Source organism: Alternaria hordeiaustralica (genome assembly GCF_023758085.1).
Source record: "Alternaria hordeiaustralica strain BMP 2776 chromosome Unknown scaffold_11, whole genome shotgun sequence".
Classification (NCBI taxonomy): domain Eukaryota; kingdom Fungi; phylum Ascomycota; class Dothideomycetes; order Pleosporales; family Pleosporaceae; genus Alternaria; species Alternaria hordeiaustralica.
The window spans coordinates 745838-765059 of NW_026056783.1; the positions used below are offsets into that span (position 1 = coordinate 745838).

The following is a 19222-nucleotide window of genomic DNA, read 5'->3' on the forward strand; positions in this document are numbered from 1 at the left end:
AGGGCTGTGAGACGCTGGAGCGCGGTTGAGAGACATGTTGCGGCTTTTTTGTGCATCGCAGTTTTGACGCGGTGGCTGCGCGCGCCTTGTTTGGCAAGAGCATTACGTCAGGAATGGATGAGGAAGCGGCAAATCAGCGATCATGCTGCAGAAGGATGCATCTCAACGACCACATTCAGAAACCCCATAGCGGGTGATGCAAGCAGGGTCTGTGGGTTCGTGGCAATGGTTTGCATGTCGCAGGCACTATTTATTAACATGTGAAGAGGCTGCGGACTTGACTCCGGAATCGCGAATCCCAACGTCAAGCAATGTTAACAGATAGCGAAACTGAACATCAGCTATGTCGGAAGGTATCAGAAGAGCGGTATCTAGATTTGATGTGGCAGGTATACTGCTTGTCGAAGATATGCACATGCTGTGGTCGACGTGTGACGTGTGATGTACGACAGGCCACTTGCGGCCCATTGAAGCCTTGTTGAATCTCAGTGTTAACGTTCGACTTGAACTACTGGACTACAGACTCGAACAACACAAGCCAACATGTAATTCTGAGTCGTGCATGCTCGTGGGATTCCTGCTCCCGATCAGTTGAGTGGACGCGGGGATTCGTGGCAGGTAACCATGTCCGAGCGGGCTAGTTCTGCCGAGGCAATGCGGCTCTCTGGTGCTATCTGATGCCCGGGCTGATCGCACGCAACGAACAGAGCCGCGAATGCTCATACACCTGTCCATTGAGGCAGACATCCCTCGTTAATCCATCATGGACGCGCAGAATGGAGTCGCCAACCCACGGAAAAGAAGACGGAGAAGACGTCTTGACCGCCCTCCTATTTCGGCGCGACTACTGCTCGACGACCGCGTGAAGGGTGAGGTCGGAGTGCTGTCGGAGGATCTCTTCAATGATCTGTTCCCTGGAGCGAGAAGCAAGAGCGCTGGTATGTGGAAGGCATGTTTGGTAGTAGATGGGAGAGGTGGCTGACGAGAAGAATAGCCAATGGAGATACGCCAGACTCGGATCGCATCCAACACGTCGCAATCACCCCGTGGCTGCCGACCTCCATCGCCGCTTCCCAGAACAATCCCTGGACCATCCTGCCAGTGCGACCAGCCGACAAGACGGAAACCGGCACAGCGCGCCCGCACTCGTCACTCCAGATCCCCACGTCGTCTCTCGCACTGCAGTCTTTCTCCCAACTCCTCCAAAATGTCGCCCCGAACAAGACACAGAGACGGGATACGCCCATCGAGGTGCGCATATACGATGTTGTGCCGGTCGGGCTTGATACAGTCTACGTCAATCTGGACACGGAAGCGCTGCGGAAGCTAGATGAGGTGCATGCGAAGTTCGGCGGAGGCTTCATTGCTCAGATGAATGGCTCGTCACGAGCTCCGAAAAGCCGCTATGTGGAAGCGAACGGAACAAAAGGCAAGGCGGTGGATCTCGCCGCGCAAGAGGAGGCCTGGCGACAGGCCGTACGCGAAGCCCTACAACTACCTACCGTCCTTCATACTGGCGACCTGCTTCCTCTGAAGCTTCCCGCCCATCCCATCACCCATGTCCCACCTCCACCAGCCAAGATCAGCGCCTCCGAGCCCGTGTCGCAAGGTCTCTTGCTACCGAGCACGAGGATCGTGATACTGCAATCGCATCGAAGCAGCTCTAAGCAGCCCGTTATCATGCCTCCGGTGAAACAGCCTCCTACGACCAACGGATTTGGCGACGATGATGAGGCTGACGACACCTCGAACGACACCTTCTACTCGGCCGCAGAGGACAACTCGCGCAATGTCTCCCCACCCGACGGGGAATCTACAGACAACTTCGATTCAGAGCTCTCGGAGAGCGATGCGGGAGACCTGTCCGACGAGTCCGACGACATCATATCGCTGAACGCGCCTATGCTCCCGCCTCAGTCATCCGGTGCACTTTCAATCTTTTCCTCCGCGACCCCACGACCCGGAAACTTCGGACGCCCTAATGGCATCGCAACGCCAGGGTCGGTATACTCCAATTTCACAGCTACGACAGCCCGTGGTGGTCCGGCGAATAAGAGCAAGGTCTTCAAAGCCCAGGGCCTTCTCCAGCGTGTCCCAGATGACCTTATCCACCCGAAGCCGGGAAGCGAGGATGACGAGGAAGCGCGCGTATTTGTCGACATCAACACATTGGTCAAAGTCGGTTGCTTCTCGGGCGACTGGGTTAAGCTTGGGGGCACCGAAGCCCCTTCATCACATCCGCTCTGGGGCTTAGGTGCATTTGGCGGAGTAGACGAGGAAGATAATACGAATTGGCGCCCCGTCAGGGTCTTTGGCCTGCCAGAAAACATGTCCAAGAAGGTTGCGAGATATCCGGTACAAAAGATGGCAGATACCGATCGAAGGAGTAGTTTCTCGGGCTTCTCACAACCAATCTCGTCGTTGCATGCCTATCTCTCGCCAATTCTTCTCGCAAACCTAGGCAGTCCTTCTCACCTCCGCATCACTCCGCTAGCCCCCAGTCAGTCTTCTCATCTTCCTAGGAGCGCCATTCAGAAGCCACGTCTGAGCAGCTCTTCTTTGCCTCCGTCTGCCAAAGAGGTCACCCTTATGAAAGTGTCAACGCCTCTGTCGTCAGATCGTCTACTTCAACCCAGTCTCTTCGCGGCATTGAAAGACCACTTTGAGCAAAAGAGGAGAATTGTAAAGAGTGGTGATCTGATAGGCGTATCAATCGACGAATCGCTTGGTCGGGCGGTATTCCAAACCGCGACAGAAGAAGACGCTGGCAACGAGGAGCTGCTGGCCAGAGCCAAACCAACAGCTAGCGATGAAAGCACCAGCGTCAGCAGCCGCAATCCAAAGGTCGTATCCTGGTTCAAGATTGGCAATGTATCGAGTTCTACCCATGCATCTCACGACGGCGAAGAAGCCGACATATGGGGTGGTGCTGTCACAGTAGATGCTGCCAGCACCAAAATGGAGATGAACGGCAGCGAGCAGGGCAAGACTCCAGCTCCCATCAACAATGCCTGGCAATACTATCTTGGTGCCAAACGAGCCCCTGTTTCGAGCTCGCAGAAGACGATGTCACTAGACGAGCTGCCCAAGCCCTACATTTCATCACTTCGCAGACGGTTGCGAGAACTCATGTCTGTGGCTACCAGTCCGCGAGCCATCCACCTGGGCCTGCCACCTATCGCAGTCTTGATCACCTCGACTCAACGTGGCATCGGAAAGTCTACCCTCGCTACGAAAGCTTGCGAAGATCTCGGCCTGCACACTTTTGCGATTGATGCCTTTGATATCATCACCGAAGGTGGTGCTGGAGGTGGCGATGTCAAAACTGAAGGTTTCTTGAAAGCTAGGGCAGAACGAGGATTGACATGTGGTGCTGAGTTCACAGCATTGCTTGTCAAGCACGTCGACGCACTCAACGCCGATCGCATGAACACCGCGCTGAAAGAGATATTGGCCGACTCTCGCGTGCTAATTGCAACTACAACCGAGATCGACAAGGTACCGGAAGGCATCCGAGGACTCTTCACCCACGAGATTGAGATGACAGCACCCGATGAAGGCGAACGAGAAGGCATTCTAAGAAGTATCGTTGATGATGCCGGTATTAGACTATCCCCTGAGGTAGACCTTGGAAATGTCGCTGTCAAGACTGCCGCTCTTGTAGCTGGCGACCTCGTAGATGTTGTCGATCGAGCTTTAGTCGCAAAGCAGCAACGTCTCGAAGCACTCGCCGCATCCTCTACAAAATCGCTCTCATCGTCCGAGACAATCACCACACGCGACATTGAACTAGCAGGAGGGCACTTCAGCAACAGTCTCACGAAAGCTGATCTGGATACCGCAGTAGATGCAGCGCGCAAGAACTTCGCAGATGCAATTGGAGCACCCAAGATCCCCAACGTCGGATGGTCAGATGTCGGTGGTCTCACGCACGTGAAAGACGCAGTCATGGAGACTATCCAACTTCCATTGTCACGTCCCGAGCTATTCGCCAAGGGCATGAAGAAGCGCAGTGGTATCTTGTTCTACGGTCCACCCGGAACAGGAAAGACGCTGCTTGCAAAGGCCATCGCTACAGAGTTCTCCCTCAATTTCTTCAGTGTCAAGGGACCTGAGCTACTCAACATGTACATTGGTGAATCCGAAGCCAATGTACGTCGTGTCTTCCAACGCGCCCGCGATGCCCGTCCTTGTGTTGTTTTCTTCGACGAATTGGACTCTGTTGCACCCAAGCGTGGTAACCAAGGTGACAGCGGTGGCGTTATGGACCGTATTGTCAGTCAACTGCTTGCCGAGCTGGACGGTATGAGTGATGGAGGAGAAGGTGTTTTCGTCATTGGAGCAACTAACAGACCCGATCTACTCGACCAAGCCTTACTGCGTCCCGGTCGCTTCGATAAGATGCTGTACCTGGGTGTTTCCGATACCCACGAGAAGCAGCAGACCATCTTGGAAGCTCTGACAAGAAAGTACGTCACATTCCCCTTTCCCGTTCCTTCTTCGAATCGCCCAGATGCTAATACGTTTCACCAGATTCACACTCCACCCCTCCCTCTCCCTCCAACGCGTATCCCAAGGCCTCCCCTTCACCTACACAGGAGCAGACATGTACGCCCTCTGCTCCGACGCCATGCTTAAAGCCATCACCCGCTCTGCCAAGATCGTCGACGAAAAAGTCGCTGCTCACAACGCCACCCATTCCCCTCCCATCACCATTGCGTATTTCTTCGACCATCTCGCCACGGAAGAAGATACCGCTGTCATGGTCACAGAAGAAGACTTCATGGAAGCCCACAAGGAACTCGTCCCTAGTGTTAGTGCCGATGAACTCCGGCATTACGATAGGGTCAGGAAACAGTTTGAAGGCGCGGGCAAGAAGGAGGACAAGAAGGAGAATGGGGCTGCGCCGGCTGTTCAGCCGGTGACTAGCGCGAAGGGGAAGGGTAAGGCGAAGGCGCCGATCGATGAGGTTGAGGATATGGTTGTCAGGACGGAGAATTTGGAGGTTAATGGGTTTGGCAATGGGGATGCGAATGGGTCGGTTGGAGGTAGAGGGAGTGGGAGTGGGAGTGGGAAGGGGAAGGCGCCGGCGAATCATACGCCGGGGAAGAGTAGTGTTGATATCGCTGAAGGGGGCTTTGGCGATGCGACCATGGACGATGATTTGTACTCTTAGTGGCTTGTCTTGCTAATTGTAAATGATTACCTTGGCATGGCATGGCGTTTGCGTTTGTGCACGGTTTTGTCAATGGATGCTTGTGCGGAGTGCTCTGTACATATCACTGGTTGCGAAGCTAATCTTCCTTTCGTCAAACAGATAGACCATCAGTTTGAATGATTGTACTGTATAACGGGGCTGGTACGTAGCGGTTTAGAGGAAAGCAGTAGAAGAGGGCGGGGTTGAAAAGCATGTTCTATATTGTGAGGCGACGTCTCTATGGTACAGTTCGAGTTGCAAAGCTCTTCAGCATACAAAGCCCGTAGACCTGCAATACCGCCAATGCAACATAGTACATCTATGCTGCTTCGCACTCGCCAAGCAAGCCAGGTAAGCTACCGGAATCTCCATCCATCGAGTTCGAGCGCGTCTTCCCTGTGATGAACCTCGTCATCCAAGTCCCGCACGGACGTTCTGGCCTCTGGCACCCTTTCCCGCAGTAGCTCCACGACCTTCTCCCACGCTTCCTCACACTCACTCTTGAACATCCAATGCCTCCTAGCGTGGTAATTGAAAATGACTTCCTCTAGCCCCCTGAGGCGCTGTAGACATGCGCAAACCGTCTCTTTAGGCACATCAACGACGGTCCACGTACCGATGTCTAGTCTCTTGATAGCGTGTCTGTGAGCCAGAGGCATAGTGGTTATGAACATATCTAGGCTGTGGTCGAAAGCGATGTTGAAGGTGTTCAGGCTGTAGGGAAGAAGGGCTGCTTCAGCGTTGATCTGCGTGCAAACGGCTAGGAGGGGGAAAGCGGGTATGTCGCGTTGATAGAGGCAGAGCCCGTGATTGAACGTGGATACAATGAGGGTGCAGTTGCCGAGCGCGTAGTGATAGATGAGGTTTCTGAGCTCTGCTGGTAGACGTAGGAGAGGAGAGTTCAGTTGGTTTGCCGCTGTAGCTTCGGCATTCGCGTGTTGCGCCATCTGCTTAGCTGTCGGTATGGTTTTGTTGTCGCTATGTGGGTTGAACGGCGGCGGTGGTGGTAGTGTGGTGTAGTCGTAGAATTGAGAAAGTGAGAGAAAGCTTGGGGGTGCACGTGCTTGCTAAAATCATTGGGTAAGTGAAGGAGAAAAAGTGTTTTCAAATCTAGTTAGTCATACATGATGAGCGTAGCGCTTGACTTAGCAAAGGTGGAATAGAGCCTAGGAAGAGAACCTTTGAAGTCTTTAATTTTGTCTTATCTTATAGAATTATGAGCTTGTGGCTGATCATCGATCTTAGTAAGCTTTGCTGGGATAAACACCTGCACACCATCTCATTTTAAGGCGCCCTTACCCCCTTTCCTTTCTCAGTGCTCATAAGACTGCCCGTTGCGTGTCTTTAAAAGACAATTGCTTCTTGCTCTTCGGCCTCCTCTTGACGCTCAGTCCGGAGTATCTCAGTAAAGCTCTTCTCACTGCTCAATCCGGAGTGTCTCATCAATGCTATCCTCACTGCCCAATCCGGTTCCCTAGGTATAAACTTATATGTCGAAATTTTAACACCCGGTACATCCTTTCGTAGACCCTCTGCCATGATCCGCAGCCCGTCCTGATATCGAGGAGTCCTTAAATGATTGTCTGAACAGCTGTGTTTCAACCTAATTTGCTCTAAGCCCTTGAACTTTGCGAGTGAGGATGCAACGCGGGGATAATGAGTGTCGATGAAGCAGAGTGGGAATTCCAGCGTTTTGATAGCTTCGATGGACGATTTAGTCATGCTAGTAACGAGGTCGTTGATCATGGTCGTCGATACAAGGTCGAACACACTGAGACTGTAAAGCAGCATCCCAGCCTCGGCGTTGATCTGGGTGCATACTTTCAATAGCCCGAATGCCAGTGCAAATTTGTCGCGATATAGTACCAGTACTTTGTCGCCGCGTAAACTCAACCTGATCCTCTGACCGCCCAGCGCGTACATCCAAATCTGATTTCGAAGTTCGCCCGGTAGGCGGAGAAGAGGAGAGTTCTGTTGATTTGCGGATGTTATCTGCGCTGTTGTTTGCGCTGTCGATATGGATTTGGACATTTGTAGTTGAGTGAGTTGAGTTGACGGGTGCTGCAATTACTGTACTCTCGTGAATGGAAGAAGTTACAAATATCGTGAGAGCGCAACAGGGTTTTGAAGTGCAGGCGATGCCAAGACATTCGAAGAAGTGAAAGAGAGCGTTTGCAAAGCCGTGCACTACGATAGCTTATCACATTAGTAGTGCTGTACCTTGATATGTATGTATATAGGTAGTGAAGAAGATAGATATTTTGACAAGACCTCGGGAAGGAGGGGCAGTTAACGATCCTTCTAATTCTGCATGAAAGTTGACTTTGGCTGATCCTCATCATCAAGTAACTTTACTAGAACACGATTCCTGAAATCTGCACCTTCGATTGTTTTCCTCGATCTCGATGCTCGAAAGCTATCCTGTCATTTGTGACAGCATCCCGAGACCCACTATTTGTCCGACCATATATGTCAACTGCCAACCGTCTCAGTAATGTCCCGTACATTTGTTTACCATGTCACCGTCCCACGTCGTAATTTTGACATCAGGGATCGTTTCCCGCAGTAGTTTCGCAAAACAACCCACACGAGATAAGTCGGAGTTCCTCGACAAAAAGGAATTTGTATTGTAGCGTATCCTGATCTCCTTCAGACTTTTGCATTGAATCAGATGAGGTGACGTGTGATCTGGATTTCTGCAGACGTCTTTGGTGTGAATGACCAGTATCTCAAGGGCTCCAAGCTGTGATGTACTCATACTGCTCAGGAAATCATTGGTGCTGCTGGCGTCTGTGGAGAAGTGGAAGATGTTGAGGCGGTATGGGAGAAGGGCGGCCTCAGCGTGGATTTGTGAGCACACTCTTAGTAGCGCGAAGCGTGGGATGGGCTCTTCTGAGCAGAGGCGTGGCTGTGTTGTTCCCAATAAGACTCTATGTCCGCCCAACGCGTATTTGTAGATCTGGTTTCGTAGCTCGGCGGGAAGACGGAGAAGGCGGGAGTTGCGTTGGTTCGCTGATATTTCCTGCGCCATTATTGAGTTGTTGAGACAGGCCTGGGTATTTGGCGCTGTAAGATATATGGGTAGAGCGGTATCGTGGTGTAGCCTTGTAGACAGGAAAGTGAGAGAGTGTGTGGAGGTGCGGACAATGCCTAAAATAATCGTGAGAAGCGATAGAGTGTTTGCGCGGCCGTGCGCTAGGCCGCACACCCAACCTAGGTATCTGCTCGTCTTGTTCATGCTTCCTAAGGTCGCCTTCACAAGTATTTCCAATGCCGTTGGCAATAAAGAATGATTGCACGTGCTGACTTGGAGAAAAGGCTGGTAGTTGTAATGCTGAACACTTTCTGATCATCTGGAGAGATGGATAATATATGGCACATTGTTAATCTCTGAAACTTTTCCGACGTAAACATCCGCCAAACTCATCTGAGTTACTCTGCTTCGCCTGTAGTCTTTGCAGCCTATTCGTTTGACTTCGTAAAAGCAATCACCCTCCACCCTCCATACGATGGTCAAAACCCAATCCACCTTGTCTCAGTGATATTTGACACTGCTCAACCCAATGAAAGCATCCCATGTCATGACTCTAACACCAGGCTTATAGTTTCGCAGTAACGTACACAATGTCCGAAGGCAGGCATGGTTGTACTCCGTTGATTCGAGCTCTTTTCCAGCTAAGTTGATCTTGATTTCCTCTAGACCTCGGAAATAGGTAAGCTGTGACAATAAATCCGTGGGTCTGCAAAGGATTACAATGTTGTATGAAATCCTGATCACTCTGATGGCTTGGATTCCTCTTGTACTGGCGGACGCTGTGAAGGCAGGGATGGAGGTGTGTCCGAGGAAGTTGAAGGTGTTGAGACTATACGCTAGAGTTGCTGCCTCTGCGTTGACTTGAGAGCACGTCTTTAACAATGCAAAAGCAAGGGCGTCTTTCTGCTTATAAAGACGTGACTTGCGATTGCGTGTCACCGGCTCTGTATATATTCCTATCCCGAGAACATGACCGCCCAATGCGTAGTTGTAGATTTGATTCCGAAGCTCGGCCGGTAGACGGAGGAGAGGAGAGTTGCGCTGATTTGCCGCCGTGCTATCTCAATATTAGTTCATGTACTTCCTGCGCATACTGACTCTCGTAGACTGCATACATGTGAGCGCGCGCAGCGTTGGCTGCTGTCCTTCGCCCCATCTTGGCAGGTGTACTGGGAAGTTTTGTTGCTGACGTGCGGGTGGAGCTGTGTTGTGTTGTGATCTAAGTAGTTGGTAAGTGAGAGACAGCCCTGAAGAGCTTGGACCCGTAGGAGTGGAGTTGAGGCCCAAAACAGCAAGAGCAATGAGGAAGTTTGTCTGCGCAACCCGGCGCTGGGACGCTAGTACAAGTTCGATACGAACTCAAGGCAAGCTGTGCATGCCGCATGCATACCCTGATGTCATTTAAGTTATTGCACCGTTAAGAGTGGTTACATACGTGTCGCATCTTACTTCGTATATGCAACTGAGTCTGAACAGGCAAATACCTTCTTGAGGTAGTGTATACCTCCAGCTCGATAACATTGTTGTACAACCGCGAACATTTCTGGTGTGCTCAACCCAACTTATCCTTCGATTATGACAGTAACACCCGGTTTCATGCGCTTCATCGTCTCCGCCAGCATCCCAATATCCTGTTGCTCGCCGATAGCACTCAGCAGTGAAGGAACCCTCGCTTTCTCGATAACCACCGTCTGCAAGCCTTCCAGTTTCTCCAACCGTATTGACCCTCCATTGTTCCCAAAGTTCCAGAAGGAACGCTTCAGCAAACCACACCTACGAGGTTTGAGCTGAATGGTACGTATGAATTTAAGTTGGGCGGGGGAGCATCGTAAGAGAAAGTAGCGCATGGCGAGCTCGTGATCGAATGCAAAGACGCAGTAAGGGTACTGTAGCATGGCAGCTTCTTCGGAGATCTGCTTGCAGACGAGTAGTAGACCAATGGTACTTTCCAGTAGGAGGGGTCGCAGTAGGATCTCGTGAACCTGGCCGCTCAACACGTATCTAGCACAGATGAGAAGGTTAGTGTATGTTCGTAATTTTTCTGAGTGATGCGAGAGAAGGTCTATTCACTTGTAGATCTCATTTCGCATCTCGGCTGGAAGTTGTAAAAGAGGGGACTCGGTAGCGTTGCGCGTAGTTATATCTGCATTCTCTCCATGCGAAGACAGAGCTGCTAAGTGCGCATCGGTTGCGCGCGTCGCGTCCGCCATCGTGGTCGATGTGTCGGTGCTAAGAGTGATGGAATTAGGAAGTTGCATTCCGAGCATGGAATCACTGGGTAGGACAGCCAGCGCTGTCGGAAAGAAGAACTGAGGGTCTATTGCGCTAGGCCGTAAGTCGACCGCTCGCTCATTCACTGGAGATTCACTCAGTCTCAAATTTGGGTCGTTGAGTAGGCAACGACCTCGGGAGGATATTCTACCAAAACTAAACTAATTCGCCCAGTCGAACCCTGTAATTTAGAAGCTGCGATTACCAACGGAGAAGGAGCCACCCATGGCTCCCGCAATAGCGACGACGCGAACGACACTGAAAATACCCGCAGCTGAACGTCTCAACGACTAATGTTTTCCACATCAGTCACACAAAAGCTAGCGTGCGCCTGACCATATCCTACTACTCCAGACGATGAAGCTCAAACGCCAACTCAACATCCTTGAGTGCGAATTCCAGAAGCCTAGGACCCAATCCAGCCTCTATCCGCTTGAGCGCCGCAATCTCCGACGGACGGAACGAGGACTTGGAAGAAGTTCCTACCACAACAGCGATGTGAATGTACTTCAACCCCGTCAACGTACTCAAATTCTGAACACGCTTCAAGTCGAAGTCTCCAATGTCGTTCGGCCTGCTTGAATATTCCATGGCCTTCACGTAAAAGAAGAGCTTGGTAATGGCTCCAGTTTGTGCTGATGTGATGCGGTTCTTCAGGGCGCTGAGAGCGAAGTCGTTATAGTACCAAAACCGATTGATGCCAGAAAATGGAACTAGTGCAGTTTCGGTATATATCTGCCGGCATGTCGACTGAAGCGCGATAAAGGGAGTGTCCTCTTTTGGACCGCTTGGTAGGTTGATGCGTGTGATTCTGACTTTTGAACTGTGCCAGGATGCTACATCTAAGAAATCCTTAGGCCCTACCTCCAAATGTGTCTCGTGGAGAGCTGTACCGGCTGAAGAATTGAGCAGTTTGATGCGGTTCGTGATCCGCGACAATTCCTGCTTATTGTACTCTCCATAATCCACACGTTTCGATTTGATGAAGATGCTGAAGCCACCCATGGCTTCGGCAAATATTTGATTGCGGACCTCGATTGGTAATGTTAGGAGCCTGGAGGACTGGACATTGCGTTGGCATATTCTCTTGTTCTCTTTTGATTCTGGTGTGGCGTCCAGCATGCCGTCTTCGAGAAACTTTATATTCGGGTTTGGTACGATTTCTTGTTCGATTGACTTGTGCAATCGCAACAGCCGAAAAAAGGACTCAAGTGCATTGTCATCGTCCGTCAGGCCAAGAAGCTGGAGCGAAGGTGACGCTGATGTGTAGCTGTACGTGTCGTCGTTGATATGCACCATCGCCAGAGCGTCGTCGTACAGTTCAAACGTATCCAACGCCTGGTTTATGTTCCGTTCTTCGCGAAGGTGCTTTTCTTCCTCTTCCCTCACAAAATCACTTTCTATGTCGTTCAGATCGCTACCCCCTATGTCCCAGTTTGAGTCGTTCACATGAGTTGAGGCCATGCTAAGTTGTAGGTTTGAGCGTAGGTCAGTAGTCCTTCGTTTTATGAGTTGAGTGTCGGAGCCGGCGAGGAGAGGACCCGGGAAGTGATGTCAGACTGGGGTGTATAGAGAAAGGGAAGTAAACACCAAGCGGCTGGTACACAATTGTCCAGCTGCGCACAGTCCATACCTTCGTGGGCACCATTACTGTCTCAGATTCACGTGAAAGTCGCAGTCGACAGAGTGACTTCGGATAAGCCTGCTCTGTTCACTTGAAAACCGTCGGCAGACAGCCCCAGGGAATTTTTCCATTCAAGTTCATGAACAAGGCGTGTTTGTCACAAACCATATGTATCCTCAGCGGATACATGGCCGATTGCACACCGCCTTGGCAGCGCCAGGACTGCTCGTCGAATCACAAACGTCATGTATCAGAGTTTCAACGGCATGTTGCATCTCCGTATACTTTACTCGCAGTTTCCAGCCATATAGCAGTCCTTGCTCTTTTGATAACGCAGAACAAAAGAAGAGTAGTGTAGATCGGACAAAAAGAAATGAGAAGCCGAGTAACACGACGCGGATGGTGGCGAGGGGATCGAAACGTTGACTCTCACTCCACTAACAGGAGAAATGGAATACGCACCTTTCGAAGAGGGAAAGAGAAGTAAGAAATAATTTGAACTGTACATTGCCTTGGGATTCTGCCAGCGTTCGTATGCTTACTAATGTAGACTGCAGTACACTTGTTCAGTATTCCCTTGTGAAGTGCTCCTGACTATTGAAGGGTAACACCGCATACGATGGTATGGATGTGGCTTTTGTTGACAACGTGCGCAATAGCGAGAAATCGGATAAAGAATAGACATTTTCTAGGCGTCCTAGAATGGACGGCACACCAGAACAGATCTGAAACACGCCGGTAATTGCGGTACGAATAAGCAAACAAGGGCCAACTTCCGCTGCTCAATCTATATGATTCAATGGCTGCGAATGTAGGAAAATCGAAAAAGATGGTGTGCGACAACAAACGAGATCCCCACCGCGAAGCCGTTAGCTGCAGGCTGCATGACATTGTTCTCCGCGTTGATCTCCGCAGTCCGGCTATCCCTTCTGGTGGCTGATCGAGGTGGGGCGTCGCGGGACCCCTGCATAAACAACACCTTGCGATGGAGAGACCGGGGGCTCTTGCGGTCCATATGGGAGCCTGCTGCCCTCAATGTTGTGGTTCCCCTTTCACCTTCCCCACCGCTTTTGGGTACATAATCTTACGCGCGTCCGGCCGCGATTGTTTACTCACAACATTTGTATCACCACAGCCATCACACCCCACTTGACCCGCCACCACACTCGCCCCGGTATACATACGCACAACAGCAATTAGCTAAACAGCTACTACTATACAAGGCGTCATGACGCTCCGCGACACATACACCAGGTTCCTGGCGACGCCCTCTTCGGGCGCGCTGGCGGACAATGCCTCGCTCCACTATGTCACCACCACGACCAGCATCAACGACGCGACCGCCATCATCAAGCACCTGTCTGTTCAGGAGAAGCTCCTGAAGAAGACCAAGGAGAAAGTGCTCAACGCGATTGAGGGCGGCAATGGCCTGAGTATCGACGTTGAAACGACTATCGAGTTCGTCAACGGTGGCGGCGCATACCTGCCAGGCCTGGATGACAATTTCGTCACCGACCGAACTGTGACGTTCCCTATGGTATGTGCCTGACTCAATCCACGTCCTCCCACCTCACTCAAAGAGGAAACCGAACATCTGAAGCCTACATTGACGCTCAGGTTTCTACTTTGCGTATTCTACCACTATGTAGTCTGCAGACCTGTTCGGTTTCGTCTTGGATGGGGTGCACGCCTTCTCCACGCGTTTACTGACACTGACAGGTGCACATGGTCCACTTTGACAAGTCGGGCAAGATTACACAGATCCGCCAGTACTGGGACCAGGGCTCTCTGCTCAAGCAGATCGACGTCATTGGTGCGCGCTCTCGCAACTGGCCCATCCGCGACAGCAGCGAACAGATCCGCCTCATCACATCCAACGCGGCAGCTGCACAGACCGAATCGAGCGCGTCGTCGCGGCCCTCAACCTCAGCTTCACGAGGCGCAGATGAAGTCTCCATCAGCTCCCGTTCGAGGGGATCAACGAACAATGCCATGAACGACCCGCACGCATCGCTCGCCCTGTTTGCGCCTCGCGAGGTTGACACTGAGGAGCGGGAGTCGCGCAGCTCTGGGCCGGCAGCGCCCCGGGCTCAGTCTGCGAAGCCGCCTCCACGCGAGTACTCTGAGCTGTTCGCTGGCGCAGGGGGCGACTCACCGTCTCCTTCGCCCCAGCGCATCCCAGCCAAAGCAGGTAGCGGAAAGAACTTCAAGGCCAACCGATTGTTTGAAGAGGAAGAAGACGAGCACCCAGTCGCCCCGATGAGCATCAAGACGAGCTCCAAGAAGTACGACCACTTCACGTTTGGCGAAGGCGAGGAGACACCCAAGGTACGAGACACTGCGCGACCATCCAAGCACGACCAGAACCGCAACAGGAACGACGCACACTGGGACTTTGACGACTTCGCCACCCCGAACAAGTCAAAGCCCAAGACGCTTCCTAATGCCGTTCGTCACTTTGGCTGGAGCGACGATGAGGTTGGTGAACACTATCAGCCAGAGGCGGAGGTTGCTACATCTCTGTCTCTTGCTACCCAGCTGAACCCCTGCTAACATATACCCACCACAGGACACCTCCCCCGTCCGCCGCCCCATCGTGCACAAGGCGCGCCCCGACCAAGACGCCCACTTCGACTTCGTCGACGAAGGCACACCCGAGGGCCAGCGCAAAGCCGCGCCCACTAAGGGCGGACGCAGCAACAAAGGCCAAGGCCTCTACGAAGACCACGTCACGGACAAGACGGACGAAACCAGCGGCGACAACAGCGATGCAAGGCGCGCCCTGAACGATGTAACGCAGTCCAAGACGCAGACGCGCAACTCCATGAAGACACACTGGGGCACGCACGCTGACTCACCAGAGAACCGCGGCATAAACATCGCGGGTAATGGTATGGGTGGGCGCAAGGGCACAGAAGCTGCGTGGTCGCTCTTCGAGGAGAGCCCTATTAAGAAGGAGAACAACAATGGTGCTGGTATTAAGACGGAGGGCGATGGCATGGGTGGTAGGAAGGGTGCGGACAAGTCATTCTGGGACTTTTAGGCGGCGTCCCAACCGCACAACCCACGGCTGTCGTTTACAGTACCTGCTGACGAGCGGCTGTTGAGGTTTTGAGGAGTGCACATACTGGAGCGGTGTTCCAGCGCTGCGTTTGTGTATCAGGTTGTTGTTGGCTTGTGTATCCTTGTCATCTTCTCATACCGCCGCTTCTATCTGCCTTTCCATTTGTCAATCTGCTTGTAAAGGGCATTCAGCATGGCAGTAGGTTGGATGGACATTGGCGTGGACGACTGGCCATGAGGGCTCATGCTGTAGCATAGTGACCACACCTTTGATATCAGACAAGGCATGTAAGAATAAAGAGATTTTTCACTGAATTGTCGTCGTCAAACTTTGATCTTATCAAGTGACCGTTATGAGCCAAGTGTATGTAACTGTCTCGACAACTCGAATGTTCTGACTATCGTACATTCCACCGTTGAGTAGCGGACTCGTCTGGTCTTCATCCAACCGTCCAGACCGAGAGAGCTGATCGTACTCATTTCGATTTCGCTACCCTCAAGACATAGAACCCGTATCCTCATTCCTAGTGAAAACAATCTCAACTTCATCCCCCACCCTCCCTTTATCCATATCCCCATCCCAAGGATCAAACGTGATATCAGCCTTCAATCCCCATCTCCTTCCCAACCTCTTCCTTTCTTCATACGAAGTCCTCGCTCGCATTCCCTCCCACACAGCGCGGAACGCTTCGCCCTCCCCTTCCCTTTCTACCTCCTGCCCCTCCTCCGGATTATCGAACCAGACTCCCAGGTCGACAATACGGCGCAAGTCGTCCGTCGGTTCCATAGACGCCCAGATATCGACCGGCGCGTACTTGACACGCACCTCTTGTAACGGCGTCGACAACGAGGTACCGCTGTCATGTGTAGAAGTGAGCATGAGGAGGGCGTGGACGCAGACTTGAACCCAGTACCGTATTTTGAGGGGTAAAGCGAAGCCTGGACGCGAGACGCTGCGGCTTTGGTGTGAACCGCGGGATATGAATCGTAGAGGAAGTGTGATGCTGCTGAGATTAAACGTGGGCGAGGCGAGGTATGTGAAGAGGGGTGTGACTTCCATGGAGACGAGCAGGTCGAGTTTCGTCGCTATGTCTGCGGCGGAGGCTTCGCGGACGGGGTCGAGCGTTGGGTCGGCGAAGGGGTAGTGGTTTGAGAAGCCGAAGGGGTCGTTTGCGTTGGGGGCTTGTGTGGTGGCTGGCTGGCGGAAGGATGGGTATAGTGATGCGTTGGAGGCGTCGTATATGTTGTCGTCGTAGGATCCGCCTTCGTGGTCGTATTCGTCGTAGTGGCCGCTGTAGTAGGCGCCTCGTATGTAGTCGACATCGACTTCCTCTTGGTCATGCTCCCAGTACCACACGTCCCTTCCTTCTTCTCGGTTAGGTGGGTAGTGTTGCAGATTGGGCAGGTTTTCCCAATCCAGCTCTATATTCTTCAGCCATTTCAGCCATTGTCTGCCGGGTCCATTGGGTTCTTCGATCTTCTCTAGCAGCGCTTTGAGAACGAATGGTCCGCAGCTGAGGTAGACAATGTGGTTTTTGAACAGGACCTCGAGGGCTTCACGGGCGACTTGACGGTTGAGGAGGAAGTATTGGTGGCGGGTTATGAGGAGGATGGCAGCAGCGCTGGGTTTGAAATATTTCAGGTGACGTCGCTCAATGGCCCGGTCAACGCTGAATTCTTGCGCAGCGAAGGTGTAGTCATATATCTATATTGCCGTCAGCCTAAGATCCGACATAGTGGCGGCAGAGATGCGTACCTGATCCCGCAGCTCTCGTGGAAGCCTGAGGAAGGGGAAAACATGCGATGGCACGGCGTCCTCACGTTCAACATGCTCAGCATCAACAGACACGGCGGATGCGGTAGTGGCGGCGTCCATGGTGCCTGCTCACAATTCACGCGTGCTTTTCGTGTTGCGAACCAAGCTTTGCCCCGCAGCGCTATCTGCATCGTGACGATATTCACGTGATTGTGGTGGTCGCTTCGCATCCCCGCCCGCATTTGCCCATCCCTGTCGTGTGGCGAGGCCGCGGCGCAGCTAGCACCTGGATCAGGCAGGCGCTTGACATGTCCCATGGATGAACGGGCCGATTCCTGTCTGTAATGACCGTCATCTTCGTAGCGTATCCGTACTGTCGGGTTGGCAGCAAATCGCGAGGCCAGGCACGTACAAATACCTTGGGTACTGTGTAGAGTCTTCGAGGTTTACTCATCTCGTGCCAACATCGTACGGTAATCGTGCCTGAGGCATTTTTGCTACCCAATGCCACCCGAATCGATCGAGGTACAGTCATCTTAGGCTTCGGTTGGTACCGAGGCGAAATGCTTGCGCTGGTAGTTGCACTACTTCGAGGTAAACCTCCGTTCAACAACCATACTGCTCCGGTAGTCATGACCGAGATGAGCTTTCAGTGTAACTGCAATCTACGAGTAACCGTTGCAGCGCCGTTCGGATCCGGCAATTACGACTATATTGCCTTCAGGTACGCGACCGCTGCTGTGCTGCCGAGCTTCAGGGGCCTTGCAGCCGGAATGTCACCAAGCCTCAGATCATCGGAGCATGTCACTGCAATGTCCGTCTAATGATGTACTGCAAGGGAGGCACGGGAGCCTTACCGACTGGTCTTGTCTGCCGATAGACTTTGAGCGCGTAACGACCCACCTGGGGTAGTCCTGCATTGTGTTACGGTCCGCGCCCCAACAGTTCCACTTACCAACGGATACCAACTGCTGGCAGGTTGACGCGTCCGAGTACAACATCTGTCCTTCAAGCCTGCTTTTGGAGGTAGCTGGCGTGCTGATAACGTGTCGCGCCTGTGCAACGTAGAGGCACGCGCGTTCGATGATGCATGTCCATCGGTGGCTTGGATCGAACAACGACATTGACAGACACAAAACCTGAATCATGTATGTTCTTTGAGAGCACAAGAAACCGTTCGTTCCTGGTATGGTCCACGTTCACAGCAACATGGAAACCATCGCCCGGGCACTGCCCCAAAAGCGTGCCATACAAGCTGCAGACACAACAGCATGTAAGCCTTATATCTCTTACAGCCTAACAATGCTGTGACCATAACTAAGCCTTCCAGATCTTTCGATGCAGAGTTGAACCATGGAAGCAGACGAACACCCATGTTGTTGAGCTCACAAGCCGACGGCCCTGAACGTGGTGAATGGTAAGCTCTGCAAACTTGAATTACGGTTGGCTTGACCGTGGATTCATGTGGGATCCGGAGTTGGCTCCTCAGCCACCGTTGCTCGATCAGAGCACTGGAGGACCAAACATGCACTGGCACCTGACACAAGACCGTTACGTTGTAAACCTGGTCGTCGGGTCTGCGTGTGGTAGCACCGCCAGACCGAGTACAGTGCGAGGAGGCGGCGATACCGCCATGTGGTGTAGAGTAGCTTGACCGGCTTGGACCGACTACGTGATACTGATCCAAAGGATGCGTAAAGATGGACATGTTTCGGCAGCAGTTGCCGTCTGCAGTCCAGTTTCAATGGTCCTAGTCGTTCTAGGCAGACACACTCCAAGTAGGTTAGCCGATCGTGTGCCCCGATGAATACGCCGATGTGATTCTTTGTCTGAGACAACACCGCGGTCCTGGTGGGTGATCGTAGAGCCATGAATGATGTTGGTCATTACTGTGACGAGTTGAGTCGCTGAGATGGTTCAGGGCTTCCCATGGCGGCTACAAAGAACATGGAACTCACAGTTCAACAATAATCGATGGAAGATTGCTGTACAGAGGCTGGTCGTCCGAGATAGCAGCGACGTCGATGCTCACATGGTGTCCCGTGTAACCTGGTCGATGGATGCGGGTTCCAAGGGTTCAGCATCATGTGCATTGCAGGTTCCAAGAAGCAGAAGTAGGGATAAACGTAACGGTCACAGACGATCTGCCATTTCGACCAAAGAGCGATGGAGTAAAAGTGGACAGGAGCAAGGGGTGGGTTTATTACCAAGGGTACAGAGGAGGCACAGCGCCTGTGTGACCGCGGAGGATAATTGGCAGGGCAAAAGAGGCTATGG

General features: G+C 52.4%; 4 protein-coding genes across 4 annotated transcripts; 2 read left to right on the forward strand and 2 right to left on the reverse strand.

Annotated features, from left to right (window-relative positions):
- Positions 1–763: 763 nt before the first annotated feature.
- Positions 764–5176, forward strand: J4E84_006178 (uncharacterized protein; the record flags this gene model as incomplete). Its single annotated transcript, XM_049388769.1, has 3 exons — positions 764–938; positions 995–4469; positions 4534–5176. 3 exons carry the CDS (start codon positions 764–766, stop codon positions 5174–5176), a joined length of 4293 nt encoding a protein of 1430 aa, XP_049243668.1.
- Positions 5177–10847: 5671 nt separating this feature from the next.
- On the reverse strand, positions 10848–11966 carry J4E84_006179 (uncharacterized protein; the record flags this gene model as incomplete). The annotated part of the gene is made up of 1 exon (XM_049388770.1): positions 10848–11966. One exon carries the CDS (start codon positions 11964–11966, stop codon positions 10848–10850), a length of 1119 nt encoding a protein of 372 aa, XP_049243669.1.
- Positions 11967–13354: 1388 nt separating this feature from the next.
- Positions 13355–15169, forward strand: J4E84_006180 (uncharacterized protein; the record flags this gene model as incomplete). The annotated part of the gene is made up of 3 exons (XM_049388771.1): positions 13355–13663; positions 13846–14634; positions 14696–15169. 3 exons carry the CDS (start codon positions 13355–13357, stop codon positions 15167–15169), a joined length of 1572 nt encoding a protein of 523 aa, XP_049243670.1.
- A 516-nt stretch (positions 15170–15685) lies between these two features.
- Positions 15686–17065, reverse strand: J4E84_006181 (uncharacterized protein; the record flags this gene model as incomplete). Its single annotated transcript, XM_049388772.1, has 2 exons — positions 15686–16894; positions 16946–17065. 2 exons carry the CDS (start codon positions 17063–17065, stop codon positions 15686–15688), a joined length of 1329 nt encoding a protein of 442 aa, XP_049243671.1.
- Between the last annotated feature and the right edge of the window lie 2157 nt (positions 17066–19222).